The 18,086-nt window shown below is 34.5% G+C and overlaps 2 protein-coding genes across 4 annotated transcripts; one reads left to right on the forward strand and one right to left on the reverse strand.

Annotated features, from left to right (window-relative positions):
- The first annotated feature begins 921 nt into the window (after nucleotides 1-921).
- LOC132039936 (uncharacterized) lies at nucleotides 922-7,483 on the forward strand. 3 transcript variants are annotated; one of them, XM_059430496.1, is made up of 7 exons: nucleotides 1,130-1,283; nucleotides 2,669-2,745; nucleotides 3,258-4,124; nucleotides 4,204-4,383; nucleotides 4,676-4,821; nucleotides 6,080-6,190; nucleotides 6,772-7,483. In XM_059430496.1, the coding sequence occupies exons 3-7, from the start codon at nucleotides 3,258-3,260 to the stop codon at nucleotides 6,830-6,832; spliced, it is 1,365 nt and encodes a 454-aa protein (XP_059286479.1). In that variant the 5' UTR covers nucleotides 1,130-1,283; nucleotides 2,669-2,745; the 3' UTR covers nucleotides 6,833-7,483. The 3 variants fall into 3 exon arrangements, with proteins under 3 accessions (XP_059286478.1, XP_059286477.1, XP_059286479.1); XM_059430494.1 differs by lacking the exon at nucleotides 2,669-2,745 and having other exon boundaries at nucleotides 926-1,283; XM_059430495.1 differs by lacking the exons at nucleotides 2,669-2,745; nucleotides 6,080-6,190; nucleotides 6,772-7,483 and adding an exon at nucleotides 5,559-6,057 and having other exon boundaries at nucleotides 922-1,283.
- A 4,081-nt stretch (nucleotides 7,484-11,564) lies between these two features.
- Nucleotides 11,565-15,809, reverse strand: LOC132040528 (uncharacterized). The gene is made up of 5 exons (XM_059431185.1): nucleotides 15,297-15,809; nucleotides 12,642-13,379; nucleotides 12,409-12,488; nucleotides 12,256-12,327; nucleotides 11,565-12,127 (listed from the first exon to the last, which is right to left on the reverse strand). Exons 1-5 carry the CDS (start codon nucleotides 15,627-15,629, stop codon nucleotides 11,803-11,805), a joined length of 1,548 nt encoding a protein of 515 aa, XP_059287168.1. The 5' UTR covers nucleotides 15,630-15,809; the 3' UTR covers nucleotides 11,565-11,802.
- Between the last annotated feature and the right edge of the window lie 2,277 nt (nucleotides 15,810-18,086).

An 18,086-nucleotide genomic window follows, 5' to 3' on the forward strand; every position in this document is an offset into this window, starting at 1 on the left:
TCACTTTTCTCACTATCAATATATTCAAACAACTAAATATTCGTTGTAAAAACTATAACCAAACACAATTCTATCTTCGACTCCAACTCTAAAATATCAAATAAAGTGAAAAAATATTTGATTTTCATGACCAAACTCCTGCTAAATTCTCATAGCTATACAAAGCAAGTCTATGAGACAAAGATTTATAGTAGGTAACAAGTCAAATTAATTGCAACCATCACATTCAATGTTAGGTCCTAACCACAAACCATCAAAATTTGAAAACAACATGTCATCACCAAAATTTAACATGGTCACATAAACAAACAAACATTACATTCTTTTCCCATTTGGTCTTGTTCCTCACAAAAAAATAAAAAAATAAATTGTGATTCATGATTTTCGAGAAATTGAGAATTGGGAGAGTGACTTTTTTTTTCAAGAGGAGAGTGACTTTTTTTTCAAGAGAAGAGAGACAACCTCCATTACTCTTTCTTTCACTCAACACCCCCCCCCCCCCCCCCCCCCACGCACAACCCCCCTTCTCTTCTCTCTGACTGTATCTATCTATTTGGGGTTGGGTCCAAAAATAATTAGTCAAGCCAAAATAATTCATTAGTTATAAACAAGATCAGGGAGAGCCAATTAGATACAAATAATGAATCGTGATAGAAATAGAAAATAAAGTTGAAATTTTTTGCCATTTTTTCATCTGTGAATTATTAATCAACCCATTCGTACACTCTATGCGATCAAATATTTCTTACACACATGAGAGTAATAACAACCATCACATTCAATTGTAGGTCCTAACCACAAATCATCAAAATTTGAAAACAACATGTCATTACCTCAGCTTAACCTTGTCATACACACAAACAAAACATAACATTCTTTCCCCTCTAGAAGGACAAAAAAAAAAAGAAAAAGAAAAAGAAAAAGAAAAAAAACCATTTGGTCTTGTGCCTCACAAAAACAAAATGTAAAAAATATTAGATTCTTGATTTTCAAGAACTTGAAAAATGGAAGAGTGACTTTTTGTCAAGAGAAGAGAGACAACCTCCATTACTCTTTCTTTCATTCAACCACCCCCTCGCCCCCCCCACACCCACCCCCACCCCCACCCCCTTCTCTTTTCTCTATCTGTATCTATTCTGTATCTATAGGTTTGGGGTTGGGTTCCAAAAATGGGTTCTGGGAGTAGTCATTTGGGGTCAAGGCCACGTAGACCAAATCACATAAAAAGAACATTGTCATCTATATTTATATGTGGTGCTTCATCATCAAGAAGAACTGTTGAGGTAATATAATTAACCCCTTTTTATTGTTTTGTTTGGAAATGTAGGATAAAATTGTTTTTGCTTTTTTATTTTAATTGTAATTTCAAGATTTGTTTTTTATGGGGTTATTATGGATTTTGTGATAGACCCAAGAATTTGATTTTGTTTTTTAAAAGCTCTTTGGTGGTTGATTTTGTATTATGAGATTTAGTTGATTTACTAGGCTTATTCTTTTCTAGAATTTCTATTTAGACCATATAGCCATTGAAATTGGAATGTATCAGGGAAGATTAGTGTTGCCCAAGGATAATATGCACAAACGGTAAATGTCTGATATAATTGCTAGAAGTTTTTTTTTTTTTTTTTTTAAATTTTTATTTTTATTTTTTATAATCGTGGTGTCCGGGTGAGCCGAGGGTCTTTCAGAAACAACCTCAATACCTCCTTAGGTAGGGGTAAGGTCTTCGACCCTCCCCAGACCTACTTGTGGGACTACGTTGTTGTTGTTGTTGTGGCCGTGGTGCCGGGCCAGCTTGCACGCACTTCGACTAAGCCATGAGATACTTGCTACCTCCCACCAGCACAGGTACTGGGTTATTCTCTCTGCCAAGGATTGGACAGATGAGAAGAAATTCACCTAATGTTTTGATCTCCAGTGGGATTTGAACCTAAGACCTCGTAGTTCTCAATCCACTTCATCAACCACTAGGCCACGCCCTTTATTGGTACTGTGAAGTTTTCTTGATGGTCTGTTTTGGCTTTTCTAGTAAGGAGGATAGTCGAGAAGGTGGGGAGAACTGGAGCTTATATTGTATATTTGGTTTCTCCAGATGGTCACTGCTTTCATTTCCATATTCCCTTTTTTCAAACTGCTGTGAAATGCTTTACTTGAGCTGAGGGTTTATCGGAAACATCCTCTCTATCTCTACAAGGTGGGGGTAAGGTCTGCGTACACTCTTTGTTGTTGTTGGTTTCTCTAGATGAAGTTTAGATGTAATCATTCTAAAGAAGTATATGAAAGGGTTTTATTTATCTGAACAGCGTAAATTTTGTGAATATATGTTTACCTGAGTTCGACGTTAACATAACATTGTGCTGTTGACATGATTCAATTATGTCAGCGATCGAGAATTAAACTCATGAGCAGTGCTGTAGAGAGATTTTGTTAAGTCGATCAGATTGGTTTCACAAAGTGATCTTCTTTTCCTCTTAGATCTTGGGCTGCTGAAGCAGAATTCCATACTTTTAGTGCACTTTCATTGGTTCTCTTTATTTGTCTTTGTCATCCGTGCTTAACCTCATTTTGAAAGCAAATAAGAATTGGGTTTACTAGAGTATGGATATCAAATAGTAGTCAGAAAATATGAGAATCAATCTAACAGCCTTCGAGGAATCTCCTGCTGCAGTTATCTAGATTGTGGGAGAGTAGAGACTTCAGCGCTGAATTATCTTATATCAGTGGGAGGCTCTGTTTCTTATATAGGTATGTTTGGGTAAATTTACTTAAATTTCAGTGTCTTACTCTAAGGTGTGAGGCAAATTCTTGAGTCTGTATAAATTAGTGATCTTTCTTGGTTAAGAGGGCTTTTTTTATTTTTGGCTCATCAGCCGATATTAATTACGGGCTATCCAATATACAAAACCTATGCACTGATTATGTATATTGTATGTATACTGTTGATACAATATGTATTATATGTATTTTTAATATACAAAACCTATTGTTGGGTATTATTCTTTTGAGCGGTATAACTATCCCTTTATTTTTCACATGTATTATCTGTGCTATGCTAGATTTCCTACAAGTTCAAGTTGGTTTCGGCTATGCTCTTTTATCTCTTGAAATGAGAGTTTTATCAAGCAACGGGGTGATATTTGCGGATCTTGTATTTCTCATTTTTTTTTTTTAAAGCAACACAGCCGCTTAGTCTATGTGCTTATGGTTTTTACAAGACGTTTAAATTGAATTCATACTTTATATTTATTACTGTGTAGATGGAAGATGATCCAGCTGAAATGCTGGTGGGTTCTGCCGAACATGCAAAGCTCCAAAACTCTGAGAAGGACCCTTCACCTGATTTTATTCCCCCCCAAACTGAACGTGGAACTTCATCGGTGAGCAATCTGGTAAATAGTGAAAAATCTACATGTATAGATGGTTCAAGCAATGTGCACGGAGGTAATCGAAGAGAAAACTCAACCAAAAACATGGAATTAGTCAATCAATGTAGTCCTGGAAGTACAGGTAATGAAACTGCCAGTACATCTCGGGCCAACCGATCATTTCCCTATCCACTCAAAAGGGCAGATGATGTTGTAAATAATGTCGATACTTCAGTGAATTTTGCCGGTTACTCTCGTTCTAGCAGTCCATTGTCTCATGGAAATGGAGAATCTTCATCGAGTGAAGATTTTGTTGTAAACCATACAAATGAAATTCTTATCTTCAACAATTCCGATTCTGGTTCTGTATCAGTTCTTTCGGATTCTTCAGTTACGCCACATTTAGCGGGAGAATCTTCAGGTCTCGAATTTCTGGTGTCGGACAGGGAAGAAGGTGTAAGAGATGGAAGTGCACTTCATGTTGACATGGCGAATGCCTCTCCGAATATTTTCTCTAATATTCCGTCTGCCGAAATTAGTAGTCGTGAAGCAAGACGGAATAGTAGAAGACTTTTTTGGGATTCTTTTTCAAGGAGAAGTCCTAGGAGGCGTGCTGCTGATCCCCATAACTTTCGTTTACCAAATGATAATTCAGACGATGTACTATCTCATGACAGGTTACTGCTGGACTTTAGTGATAATTCCCTTCATGATTCAAATGGAAGTCGGAATGAACGGCGACGACATTCCAGATCTGAGGTGATGAGATTTATTTTATTTTATGTTTGCTGCAGTGGGAAGTTTGATTGCTGCTCCACTAACTATTATCTCTTCACAGATGTGGGAAAGACTTCCAGTTCCTGGTGGTCTTATTGCTGGTGATCATCGTAGTGCCACTTGTCCAACAGGGATTCACACAGATGGCCCATGTTCATGTGAGACAATTTTAATGAGTCGAGAATCTGGCAGTCGTGCAAGTATATCACGAATAGTTATGCTTGCTGAGGCATTGTTTGAGGTAACTTTACATAATGCAACTTTTTTAGTTTCTTTATGGCTTCTCCGCAATGTTTAACAGACAGGTAAATATTTTATGGACACTACAAGTGTTAACTTTTCGCAAACTTAAAGGATTAAAAATACTTAAGACTATTTTGAACCTACCCTCAAACATAAAGGACCATTTTTGTCATTTTCTCCATTTCATTATAGTTACATTTTCCTTTCTTTGACAGAATCTCGTGTTCTAGCTGTGGTTTTCTGTTCATTATTGGAAGTCGTCACTGTTTGACACTAACGACAAATTGCAGGTACTGGATGAAATACATCGCCAACCTATGTCATTGTCCTTATCTGTATTATCACTTCCAGCTCCAGAGTCAGTTGTGGACTCCTTCCCAGTGAAGATTTACTCAAAATCAGAGGAAGTAGATACTACTGGCAACAATGTTTTACAGTAAGTCTCTCCATCCCTTTGTGTTTTGGCAGGAGAAATGAAGAGATAGGATGATAGCCATCTCCTACTTTACCTGGGATATTTTTCCCTTTGTCATATGAAGAGAAAGGGTGAGAGTTAACTCTATATTCAAACAAGACTTCCTATACACGATATCATTGGAAAGGAAGTCAAGTTGGAATGATTCACTGTTGCTCTATTTGGCTTTTCCTCCCTATATATGCAAAATGATCGAGTGTTAAAGATGATGTTTATATTGCTATTTGTCCTGACTGTTTTGGTTGTCATGAATAGTCCTTTGCCTCTTGACGGATACTTCCTTTAATCATGTTTTTTTTTTTCATTGTCACCTTGATGCTTTTGAGTTAGGTAATGTAAAGAAATGAAAAATGATGTGTGCTGCATCATTCTTGTTAACAAAGGAGAACTAATGTTTGCTATGTACAGCAAAGATTTTGTTACCGGTAGACTATTTATTCATTTTTCATTCCCTGTACCTGCAAAAACTACCCATATCATGCCCCCATCTCATTGTCATGGACCCTTTTGGCTTTGTAGATATGAAGAGATGAATGTTTGGATTCGTTATGCATTGAGTTTGGTAGAAAGTGTTTAAAATAATAGTTTGCAATGAGAAAAAAATGGAGAAATTGTTTGAGAAGATTTCACATCAATAATAGCTTTAGTACAAATTTATAGACTTGAAATTATTAAAAGGAATTTCCGTTTTATTTTAGGGAAAGGGGTCAAAGTTTTTGGGACGAACATCCATTTAAGAAGCAGCACTTCTTCGGATGAACTAACAACAACAACAACAACAACATAGCCAGTGTATTCTCACAGGTGCGGTCTGGGAGGGTAGAGTGTACGCAGATCCTACGCCTACCTCGAGGAGATAGAGAGGCTGTTTCCGAAAGACCCTCGGCTCAAGTAACACATAACATGGCAGCTTGAAAAAGACAATACAGAAGTAAACAAGGCATAGCAAATAATACTTCTTGGGATGAACTAATTACGTAAAAAAGAAGGTGAATGAAAATGGTTTGGAAGGAGTGCATCATTATATGAAAACGATTAAAACCAGTTACTATGAGCAATAAGAAGTTATGACTTCAAACAATATATGGGCTTTTGTTCTCTTTTTATGACAACTTTTGTGATGTAGTTATGTGGTACTTTTTTTTTTTATGTCAAACTAGTTACTGTTTCTTGATGTTTTAAGTTTCGTAAATTATGATCGTGCTATACAATTTTGTAGGTGTCACATATGCTTGGCTGAGTACGAGGAAGGAGATAAAATACGAGTTCTACCTTGTCACCATGAGTTTCATTTATCATGTGTGGATAAATGGCTCAAAGAGATACACGGGTAACATGATACTTCACCTAATTCTTAATTTTCATTCCTGTACATTTGTTCTGTTCTTTCACCGCATTCCACCCAGAGATAAATACGGTGGCGGCGGAGAGAATGATACTAAAGGAGGAGATTGGTGTGTCAAATGGGCGGGTTGGACTGAATTTGGGCGGGTCAAAATGGGCTAAATTGACCCGCCCAGAAGTTACTTGGGCTAAAATGGGCTAAAAAGCAGGCCATAACCTAACCCGCCCAATTCTTACTAATTTTTAATTTCTTTCTTTGTTCTTTTGTCATTTTACAGTACCTAATAATTTTTTTCCCTTTATTATGACTATAACATATCAAATAAAAAAAATTGTCTTTTTAAAAATATTTTGACAAGGTTTCTATGGATCAATGTGGGCTACATATCAGCCCAACTTTTAGATGGGCTGAAATAGGTTAGGCTAATAGGGTCTGAGTTAATAAATGGGTGGGTCATTGACCCCCCCTTACTTGAACGGGTTGTGCAGGTCATGTTTTTATGGGTTAATTTTGCCACCCCTAGGAGGAGACACCTTTGTCCTTTACTAACATGGTGTTTTTTACAGTGTATGTCCACTTTGCAGAGGAGATGTCCGAAATGGTTTTGTTGATGGTTCAATTTTATAACTCAGCAACACTTCCTCTTTGAGGTATCTAGTATATAGAGGGGGGAGAGGAATGGGAAGAGGGAAAAGGAGCGCACGCTAAAGCCTGGCTCCATAATTTGTTGTTATTTTTGGTAAATATAGTGACGGAGTGATGGAAAGGAAACAAGAAATATGCTATTTATATAGTATCCAACGAATTCTGAAGGGATACTGAAGGCGTCTTAACGGTGTTATTCCCTGAAGAAATTTTGTATCACCTACCGGAGCACATTGAACATGGAAGGCTTCAATTCCCCAAGTTTTCTAAGTTTGCCTTATTCTCAACACAAGGTGAGAGAATAAGGCTCCTCTTCCTTTTTCTTATTCCGACGTTGCCCCCATGCAATTTTGTGGAGAGCTTGTGCAGATGTATATGGCAGCTTTCGCTCCGCAATGCACCCTTGTTGTAACAAGGCACATTTTTAATGTTTATTGAGGGAAAATTACAATGCAGATGCCACTGTACTTGGTGGAGGTTTTAGGGAATAGCTGAATTTTTCATATGGATTCTCATTAGTGGATAGAGATATGTCTGTAATAGGAAAAGTTCCATATCTATAATATTATATAGCAGAGACTTCCATAGCCAAGATCAGGCTTGTCTAATAGTAAAATTCATTGCTTGTTTTGTTTGATCATCTTGAGATGATATAATGCAGGTCTCTGCTAAGGTTATGTTAGCAGCCAATTTTCTACATTCTCCCTAAGGGTCAACAAGTTTGATTGGTAAATACTTACTGGCGCCGGGTATTTACACCAAATCAATGCAATTTATCATGGTTAAGTGATTTATGAAGTGAATACATACATTAGTTAATCATGGTTAAGTAATAGTTGTATATGTTCAAACACATGTCATAAATTCATTGGATTGGTGTAAACATTTGGTGTCGGTAAGTTTTTAGCAGTTAAATTGATGTCCAAGGCTTTCCATTCTACTGGTCAATAGGGATTAGAACTAAGGGCTTGTTTGGTATGAGGGACAAGGATGAATAATCCCGAGTTGCATTTGAGATGAGTTTATCCCATGTTTAGTTGGGATAAAATCGCGGTATAGCTAATCCGGGATTATTTATCCTGAGATTGTAGTGTTATTTTATCCCTATATTGGATTGGTGTAAACACTCGGTGCTGGTAAGTTTTTAGTAGTTTAATTGGTGTCTGAGGTTTGTGTTCTGGTCAATAGGGATTAGAACTAAGGGCTCATTTGGTATGAGGGATAAGGATAAATTATCCCGACTACATTTGAGATGAGTTTATCCCATGTGTGGTTGGGATAAAATGTCACAAAGAACTAATCCCGAGATTAGTTATCTCGGGATCATAGCCTTATTTTATCCCATGGGAGGATAGAATGACTAATCCCGAAATTGGATAACTAATAAAAGAAAAGATTCGGGGATAACTTGTTTCCAACCAAACAAAGTGTAAGAGTAATTAGAAGTAGTCAATAGGGATCTCAGGAAATAAGCCTAAGCCCCATCATTGTAGTAACTCATTTGGCGCTTGCTAGGTACAGGGTATTGCAATATTAATTAATTTATTACCAAAATTGAAATGTTTGAATTTAGGTAGATTTGGAATTTCAGAAAGATAACATTTGAAATGCTGACAAGCAATAGCCTTGTTTTGTCCATCCATTTTTCAATGGAAAGACCGGGACCTCAAAATGACCTCCATCCATTTTTCAATGGAAAGACCGCGACCTCAAAATGACGTTGTCCCGAAATTGCATCTTGGATAAACTGAAAAAAATAAAAGAAAAGAAGTGGGCACAACCCTCTCATTGTATCTAGTTCGATTATTTGCGGAGTCAAGAATTTTTTTAAGGGTGTTCAAGGTTTAATATATATGAAAAAAGATAATAGTATTACTGCATATGTAATTTTTCTGATGAGATGTTCAACCTGGGTGCTACCTGATCCAGCTTATTACACAAAAACAACTACCATCAAAGTTATGCCTAAATATCTAATCAAATTTGCTTATGCAAAATCTTGTGTATGCCATTGATCAAGGGTCTTGGAAAGAAGCACAAAGGGTCAAGATGAATTCTCTTTATTTCTTTCCTCATTCACATGAGTTTAAATAACAACTTGAGACTAACATTTGTTTCGAGATCCATTTTCTCACTCCAGGGTTCTAACTTTCAAGTAAGACAATTTATAACCATCACTTACAAAAGGAAATGGAATCTCTTGCCCTCTTACAATATGAATAACAAAGCGGCCTTTTCAGATCTCTTATGTGTTTTTTGGTTCAAGTCTTTTATGTGAGAAAAATGAAGGTTTCGTGGCAAAAAGGTCATACGACTAAAAAGTTTGTAGAGGACTAGAATCAACTCAAATATATTGAGTTTCCTCGATGCATATGCAAATAGCTTTTTTTGAAAAATAATATATACAAATTTATATCGTACTTATCATAGTCTGAATGTTGTTTATCAAATAATCATAAGAAAATATGTCTAACACAAACAAATTCTTGTCCCCACACACACAAAGAAGCAAATTAAACATTTAAAGTATTCTTTATTTAATTAAGCATGCATAATTCAAATAAGAATCATGTTAGTTACAAGAAAAACAATTAGGAATAGGTTATTACAAATTTCTAAACTCAAATACTTGTTGGAATTAACTTCTAACTCAATAACTTTCTTGAGTAATCTATTAAAAAATAATGTATATTAAGATAGTACCATCGATACCTTTAGGGTTCACTAGATTGGGGGTTTAGGGCTCGTTTGGTATGCGGGATCAGGTGAGATATCCCAGATTAAGTTGAAAAAATAGCCAAATGCCCCCAGATTACCAACTACACTTTATCTTTGTGGGGTCCTATTACCCCTTGAAGAATTTTAAAATGAAATTATTTATCTCTTGAGCGCTATGTATCAAAGAGAGTGTATTTCACCCTCTTAAAGAGAGTGAGAAATAAAAACAATGATTATAGTAATAAAATTATACACGTGTAATTATATGATTAAATGATTTTAATCTTTTTGTCTTAATATGTAATTACTCCTACTAATGTGATTTTTTTTATTTGTTTATTTTTTTTTAAAATTTTGGTCTCCCTCCTCACTTTTAATTGTTTTTTCTTCTGTTCTTCTCCATAAAAACATCCTCCAAAATGGACCCGCTACTACTAGTTTCTCCGATCACCGCACACCATCTCCATGCTACCTAATTTTAGTTTCTGCGCATACCTAATTTCCGCGCATCACCTCCATTACTGTGTCATCCAAACACCCCCCAGATGAAGATCGCCGGAAAAAGTCAACATAGGGGTGCAAAACAGTGTAAGCAACCCAAAAATATCAACATAGCAGAAATTAGTACAGAAGTAGTGGAACGACACCCAAAATGAAAACCAATATTATACAATAGTGTATAATATTGTATAATAGTGTATATGGGTGTATACACCCCTCTTATACACTATTATATATTTTTATACACCTATATACATAATGTATCTGTCTTGTATACTTATGTATATAGGTGTATAAATATGTATAAGTCTTATTCAAATGCAACCCAGATCTATGTTTATACCCACTTATACAATATTGTACAATTGTGTATGAATATGTATAAGTGCGTATATTTCTTATATAATATTGTACAATTAAATTTTTTTGGTATATATACCTACACATTATATACCTTCAAACACCTATATACATAATGTACTTGTCTTTTGGAGATAAGTGTATAACACTGTATAAAAGTGTTTTTGGGCCACAGATTTGTAATGTAAGTTTTGAGCTGTTTTTTTGTAATGTAAGTGAGCATATTGTATATTTATGAAATTTCCCCAAGAAAAAATAGAATAAGGAAAAAGTGAGGCGCATGTATCACTGCATAACATATATTTGGGTGTATCTTTTTAGGGGGTAAATAATTCCATTTTAATGTAGTTCGTGGGGTAATAGGACCCCTACAAAGATAAAATGTGCAGTTGGTAATCCGGTTATACTTGGGGGACCGGGGGGGGGGGGGGGGCGTTGTGCATTTGGCCATTTTCTCCCCAGAATTAAGTTTGGGATTAAAAGTTTATACCTTCTACCAGACAGACTACAAAATTAATCCCAAAGTTAATCCTGAATATCTCACCTTATCCCATTAAACTTTGTATTATTTTATCCCACCTCATAGGTGGAATAAATTAGTGCAGAGATAATAATTCCGGGGATACCATCCAAAGATGATTTTTACATTAATGTTAAACACACTTTTAACGTTGACAAAAGAAGTAACATATCTCTTGTAGAGCCATTAAAAAACATGGATGGCTACAAAACTATAAATAAGTATGGTCCACAAAAGAAGCTGATTAAGTACAAGTGTTACATGAATTTCTGAACTTGAGGGGACTTTTCTTGTGTTTCTAGTTAAATCTTTTCTTCTTTCATAGTTCTCGTTAAATCTAATCATTGGCAGGGTCGAAAATTCATACACAAGGCCCAAGGGGATCTAAAGAAAAAAAATACTAGAGTGCTGCACCAAGCATTTGCTGTATATATAGGTCACAAGCATGCCCGAATCTTTTCTTATATGTCATCAGTCAAAGTTGTTTTTACCCTATTTCCTTGGTTCCACTTTAGCTCTTCCACTGAAACGAACAGCGAAAGTTCGTAAATATTTGACGGAGACTAAAAATGGTCACTTTTGGCAAATTTCAGGTATTAAAACTGCTCAAAAATATATTTCAGGGGCTATTTTAAATCAAAATAAAAATGGCAACCTGAAAATAAACAGGAGAAACCATCCAAAGATGATTTACATTAATGTTTACACATTTTTAATGTTGACAAAAAGGAATAACATATCTCTTGTAGAGCCAATAAATAACATAGATGGCTATAAAACTATAAATTAAGTATAGTCCACAAAAGAAGCTGATTAGCTCTCAGCTTTCTTTCACTGTCCACCAAATGAACTCTTAAACATCAAAGAAAGGGTTATATTTGAGGCCCTTATCAATGCTACTATTAACATAAACTTGACCACTGCTCTTCAAAGGAGTGAGGATTTTGGCTTGTTTAGAATGGAATGTATGGTGATCTTGCTGAGGAGCAAAAAGATTTGGATGGCAATTTTCATCATCATCATAAACATCTTCATCAAATGTTGTCCATCTTTTTGAGTTTTGCTTCTTTTCCTCTCTGGTAATACCTTTTAAGTTTCCTCCCATTTCTCCAACATGGTTCTTGAATTCCTTCCTTACAACATCCAAAACGACATCTCCATATCGATCACACCATGTTCTGAAAATCATCAAGATTAGAAAGAACAAAATAATTAATATGAAGTGTTTTACTAACTGATTTTGCCTAGAATTAGAACTACATGTTACACAACTTTTGAAATGGCAAGTGAGTACAAGTGTGCTTACTTAGGGAAGAACTTTTTTAGATCAGCCTTGTCAACTGGAAGCCTAGTTGAAATTGCTTCAATTTGATCATCTCTGATATATGATACTATGGTTAATAAATCCGATCTATTCAACAAGTCAAAACATAAGAAAGAGTAACTAATCCAATCTTACGTTAACTCAACGCTTGAATTTTTGGCGCCAAGTTCTCTTTGAATTCTTGATAGCTCTTTCTTGATATTGTCTTCTAAAACCTGAAAATATGCAACAAAAAAAAAATTGCAGATTGGGATAATTACACTTTTAGACCCCTCAAAAAAAGTATAACCAACAAGTATATAGGTTTTGTATATAATAACTATACATATAATATACAAATCGAATACATAAATGTACATATAATATACCTTATCGACAAAGAAATCCGAAGGGGCACCATTAGGATGCAGCTTTCTTTTAATCTGTTTAGTATCTGGTCCTTCTCCAACAGGTTCAGCAACAAGTTGGCCTAAGTAAGTTCCACCACTGTCCGATTTCTCATCAAGCGACAACGGAGCTGTTTCATCTTCACAATCATTCTTCTTCCACTTCTTGAATCCATCAAATCCCCACTGTTTCTTCCCTGATTTCGACGATTTTCCTTCAGATTCAGGCTCAGCGCGATTTTGATCATCAATGCCAAACAATCCCTTAAAAGGTTTCTTCTGCTTCTTCACTTTAATAGGTTCATTAGGCAAGCTTTCCACCATCAAAATAGACTTAGTTTCACTATCTTTTTCCTTCAAATTAGTATTCCAAAAAGGGTTCTCTGTTGACATTCCCATTTCATTTTTTCCACTAAGTATGTCCCTTTCTTTTTTGGATGATGCAAAGCCAAAAACTGAAGCAGCACCTTTGATTTGCTTAATAGTTGAATTTTGCTTTTCTTTATTTTTTGAGCTCGAATTCGAGATCTCTTTGCCAAGATAGGATATGTCATTCTTCAAATCTATAACAGACCATTCATCATCTGTGACTTCTTTTTTTGATCCAACAATAACATGTTTTGCTTCAATTTCAGCTCCTTGAACTGCTAGCCTTTGCAATAATGGCCTCTTTGATGAATGATACTCTTCCTCTGATATACATTTTGCATATAGTAACTCCTTCAAGAAGAAAGAAACATAAAAGAATTTAAGCAAAAACAAGAATCTTGGAAAGCAAAAACAACCAAAAGAAAAAAAAAATTTCAATTCCCAAAAGCTGAAATTTCAGTTTTAATTTGGAAAATGTACTTGAAAATAACTCCTTCAAGAAGAACAACCATAAAAAATTAAGTTTTACAAGAAAAACAACAAATTTATAAATAAAATAATAAGAAAAATAAAACCCCAACTCCCAAAAGCTGACAACTCTGTTTAATTTGGAAAATGGACTTAAAAATAACTCCTTCAAGAAGAACAACCATAAAATAATTAAGCTTTACAGGAAAAACAACAACAGAAAAAACCTCAATTCCTAGAAGCCGAAGTTTCAGTTTAATTTGGAAAATGTACTTGAAAATAACTCCTTCAAGAAGAACAACCATAAAAATTAAGCTTTACAGGAAAAAAAAAATATTATAAAAATAGAAACAACCAAAACAAAAGAATAACCCCAACTCCCAAAAGCTGAAATTTCAGTCTAATTTGGAAAATTTACTTGAAAATAACCCCTTCAAGAAGAAACACCATATAAAAAATTAATCTTTACAGGAAAAACCAAGAATCTATTAAAACAAAATGAAAAAAAGAAAGAAAAGAAAAGCCCAACTCCCAAAATCTAAAATTTCAGCTCAATTTTGAAAATGTACTTGGAACTACAAATAATTCAAGCTATCTATAATAGTTCATATTAAATCATGATAAAAGATCAACAGTCACTCCACCAACCAATTAACACAAAAATTTCAAGAATTGAGACAAAATTAAAAAAGGAAAAAATCACCTGCAAGAAGATCTACTTATCTCTTAAGATGGAAGTCACAAAAAATAAGCTTTACAGGACAAAAAAAAAACAATTTTTTTATAAAAATAGAAACAACAAAAACAAAAGAAAAACCCCAACTCCCAAAAGCTAAAATTTCAGCTCAATTTGGAAAATGTACCTAAAAAATACAAATAAACCGAGCTATCTATTTTATTTGGCAATAACAGATAAAAAAATGACACAAATTTCAAGAAAGATAAGTGAGACAAATATTAAAAATAACGAAAAAAAGAACAATAATCAAACCTAACAATAATCATAGAAACTAAGCATAAGATAAAATGACAAATAAACTGAGCTATCTATTTTTTATTTGGCATGATAAAATATCAACAAAGCCACTCCTTCAATTGACACAAATTTTCAAGAATTTCAACAAAAATGAAAACGGTAAAAAAAAAAAAAAAAAAAATCACCTTTTACTAAAATTAGCAGATTCCTTCTACATCAAAAGTATTAGACTATTACTAAAATTTAAAAACTGAATATTCTGCTAAATCAACTATTAGACTTTTCTACAACTAAACAACTAATAATTCTAGAAAACTATAGCAGTAACAGATGCAAAATCCAACAAAAACATTCAAAAGAAAAAACCTACCTCCCACAAGCTAAAATTTCAGGTACTTGAAATTACAAATAAACTGAGTTATCTATTTTTATTTGGCATGGTAATAGATCAAGAACCAGTCCATCAAATAGACACAAAAATTTAAAGAGGGCAAAAATGAAAACGGTAAAAAAATTAAAAAAAATCAGTTTTTACTAAAATTAGCAGATTCCTTCTACATCAAAAGTGTTAGACTATTACTAAAATGAAAACGGTAAAAAAAAAATAAAAAAAAAAATCAGTTTTTACTAAAATTAGCTTCCTTCTACATCAAAATAAATTATAAAATTTAAAAACTTTTTTTTTTTTTTAAATAACTAATTATTCTAGAATATTGTACCCAGCTTCCACAAGCTAAAATTTCAGTTCAATTTGGAAAATGTACTTGAAATTACAAATAAAAAATAATTTCAACAAAAAATAAAAAAAAGGGAAGATAAATCACCTGCAAGAAGATCAACTTATCCCTCAAAATCGACGAATGTTCATGATCAGCAGGTGACGCTATAAGAGTATCAAGAAGATGTGATCTAAAACCGGAAACTTCAGATTCAGCTAAAATCCCTTCATTACAAAGACCAATTAAATTCATAATCTGATGAAAAGATTCTTGTTGCCATTTAAGGTTGTCTGATTGTTGCTTAGACAACCTTTGTTCAGCTGCTATAATCGCCGGTAATCGCCTTTTTTTGAATGGAAATGGAAGAATTGTTTTGCAAAGTGAAGTAATTGAGTCATGTAGTGAACTGTAGTATGTTGGTGTGTATGAATAAACCATTCTTGAAATTCAAAAAAAAAATTGATTTGAGAATTTTAAGCTATGAATTTGGTTTGTATTTGTATTTGAATGTGAATGTTTTCTTTTGTGTGTGTGTGTTTGTTTGATGATAGTGAAAGGCTTTTGTTTGTTCCAAACGGTCAGTGGAAAAACTAGCCGTTGGAGTTTTAAGACGTTGGGCTATAAGGGCTCGTTTGGTTGGGAAACAACTTATCCCGAAATTAGTTATTCTACCTCAAGGTGGGATAAAAAAAGGTTACAATCCCAGGATAACTAATCCCCGAATTAGTTATCCCGAATTTTTATTCCAATCAAATATGGGATAAGGAGACACTAAAATTTTATCCCGGGACTATTTTTGCTTATACTTCACACCAAACGACCCCTAACATCTAAGATCCAAATGTTTGTAATTTTTTTTTGGGAAAATAGCATTTTTGGTACTTTAATTATTACTAATAAATTTTGATTTTGGGCGTTGTAATTATGAGTCAAAGACATTTAACCTTCAATTTAGGACCCGTTTGTCCATGAGAATTATTTAATCTTTTCCGGTGTAAATTTTCGCTTTACTTCAGAATTAGTGTTTGGTTATAAAATTTCCAAACTTGGAGTTCGGATTTCAAATTTGGAAAAGTGCTCTGAACCTGTTTTTCAACTCCATCTTCATAAATTCTAACTAAAGTGCTCCATTCTCTCATTTGCAAGAGTATAATAAAATACAACTTCATAAATTCCAATAAAGTGAAAAAAATAAATTATATTGACATTGTATATAACTTAAACTCAATCATTAAACTACCAAGTAGGAGAAATTATCACTAAAACATAGCTTAATTAATTAGATGAACTAAAGTTTATAAGTAGAACTAGAAACTCTAAGCACCTCTCAACGGTTGAAATATGCTATCATCCCAACTAAGAGAAATTAGAAGCAGTCAATAGGGATCTCAGGAAATAGGCCTAAGCCCCATCATTGTAGTAACTCATTTTGGGACTTGCTAGGTACAGGGTATTACAATATTAATTAGTTTTATATCAAATTGAAATGTTTATATTTAGGTAGATTTGTAATTTTACAAAGAAAACATTTAAAATGGTAACAACAATTGCCTCAATTAGTCCATCCATTATTTAATGGAAAGACCGCGACCTCAAAATGACGTTGTTTTGAAATTGCATTTTGGATAAATTGAAAACAATAAAAGAAAAGAAGTGGGCAAAACCCTCTCATTGTATCTAGTTCGATCAGTTGCAAAGCCAATAATTTTGTTAAGAGTGTTAAAGGTTTAATATAGATGTAAAAAACGTCATTTTTTACTATATATGTAACTTTTCTGATGAGATGTGCAACCTGGGTACGAGCCGGTCCAACTTATTACACAAAAACAAATGCCATCAAAGTTATGCCTTAGTCTCTTACCAAATTTGCTTATGTAAAATCTTGTGTATGCCATTGATCAAGGGTATGAAAGAACAACAAAGGGTCAAGATGAATTCTCTTTATTTCTTTCCTTATTTGCATGAGTTTAAATAACAACTTGAGACTAACATTTGTTGCAAGATCCATTTTCTCACTATAAGGTTCTAACTTTCAAGAAAGACAAGTTAATTTATAACCATCACTTAAAAATATTTATTTCTGAATAAGGCCTTCAGCGATATTTGCCATTAATATAAGATAAAATTATTTTTTACTCCTATCTACCAATTCAGGCGTTATCTTATCACCAAATGCATCATGACAGTCGAACACAAATCTGGGACACTTGGAAAGTGAATTTTCTAAGTCATTATAACTCTTTTTAGCTAATGAAAGGGTAGCATCTCGAAGCTCGCTTATTGTAATAACTCGTTAGGTCGTTATGTGAATTTTGACCATTTTACCCCTGTTGACAATCCCGAGACTATAAAACGGTTCTAGTGAAAACTGAAGGATTTAGAATCCTTAAGTGAAGGTATTTGACCAATGGTTGACTTTTGGGTAAACGGATCTTTTTTGAATTTTCGTCGATTTCGTAAGGTCCAGAGGGTCATTTATGACTTGGTGGGGTGGATGGTTCGGTTCCCGAGGCATTTGGTTGCGTTTTGGGTACTTGGTTGGAAACTTATTTTTATCCGTTTGGGGGCGGACTTGGTAATTTAGACCTCCGTTGGAAATTTCGAGGCCACGGGTGAGTTCGTAGTGCGTTTTTGTATGTGTGTGCATAGCTAGTTTATGTACGGGAGGCCTCGGATTGATATCGAGATTTCGGGAAAGACTCGTGAAAAACCAGATTTTTGCTGATTCTGGTGTGACCGCCACGACGGGCTTAGTACCGCCATGGCGGTGGCATGGACTTTTTTGATTCTACCAGGGCGGATGGTCTGACCGCCATAGCGGGGCTGCTATGGTGCAGTCTTGGCCGCCACGGCGAGGGATGACCTTTAATGATTTCTGCCATAGCGGAAAGCCCG

This window comes from Lycium ferocissimum, chromosome 12 (assembly GCF_029784015.1).
Source record: "Lycium ferocissimum isolate CSIRO_LF1 chromosome 12, AGI_CSIRO_Lferr_CH_V1, whole genome shotgun sequence".
Classification (NCBI taxonomy): Eukaryota; Viridiplantae; Streptophyta; class Magnoliopsida; order Solanales; family Solanaceae; genus Lycium; species Lycium ferocissimum.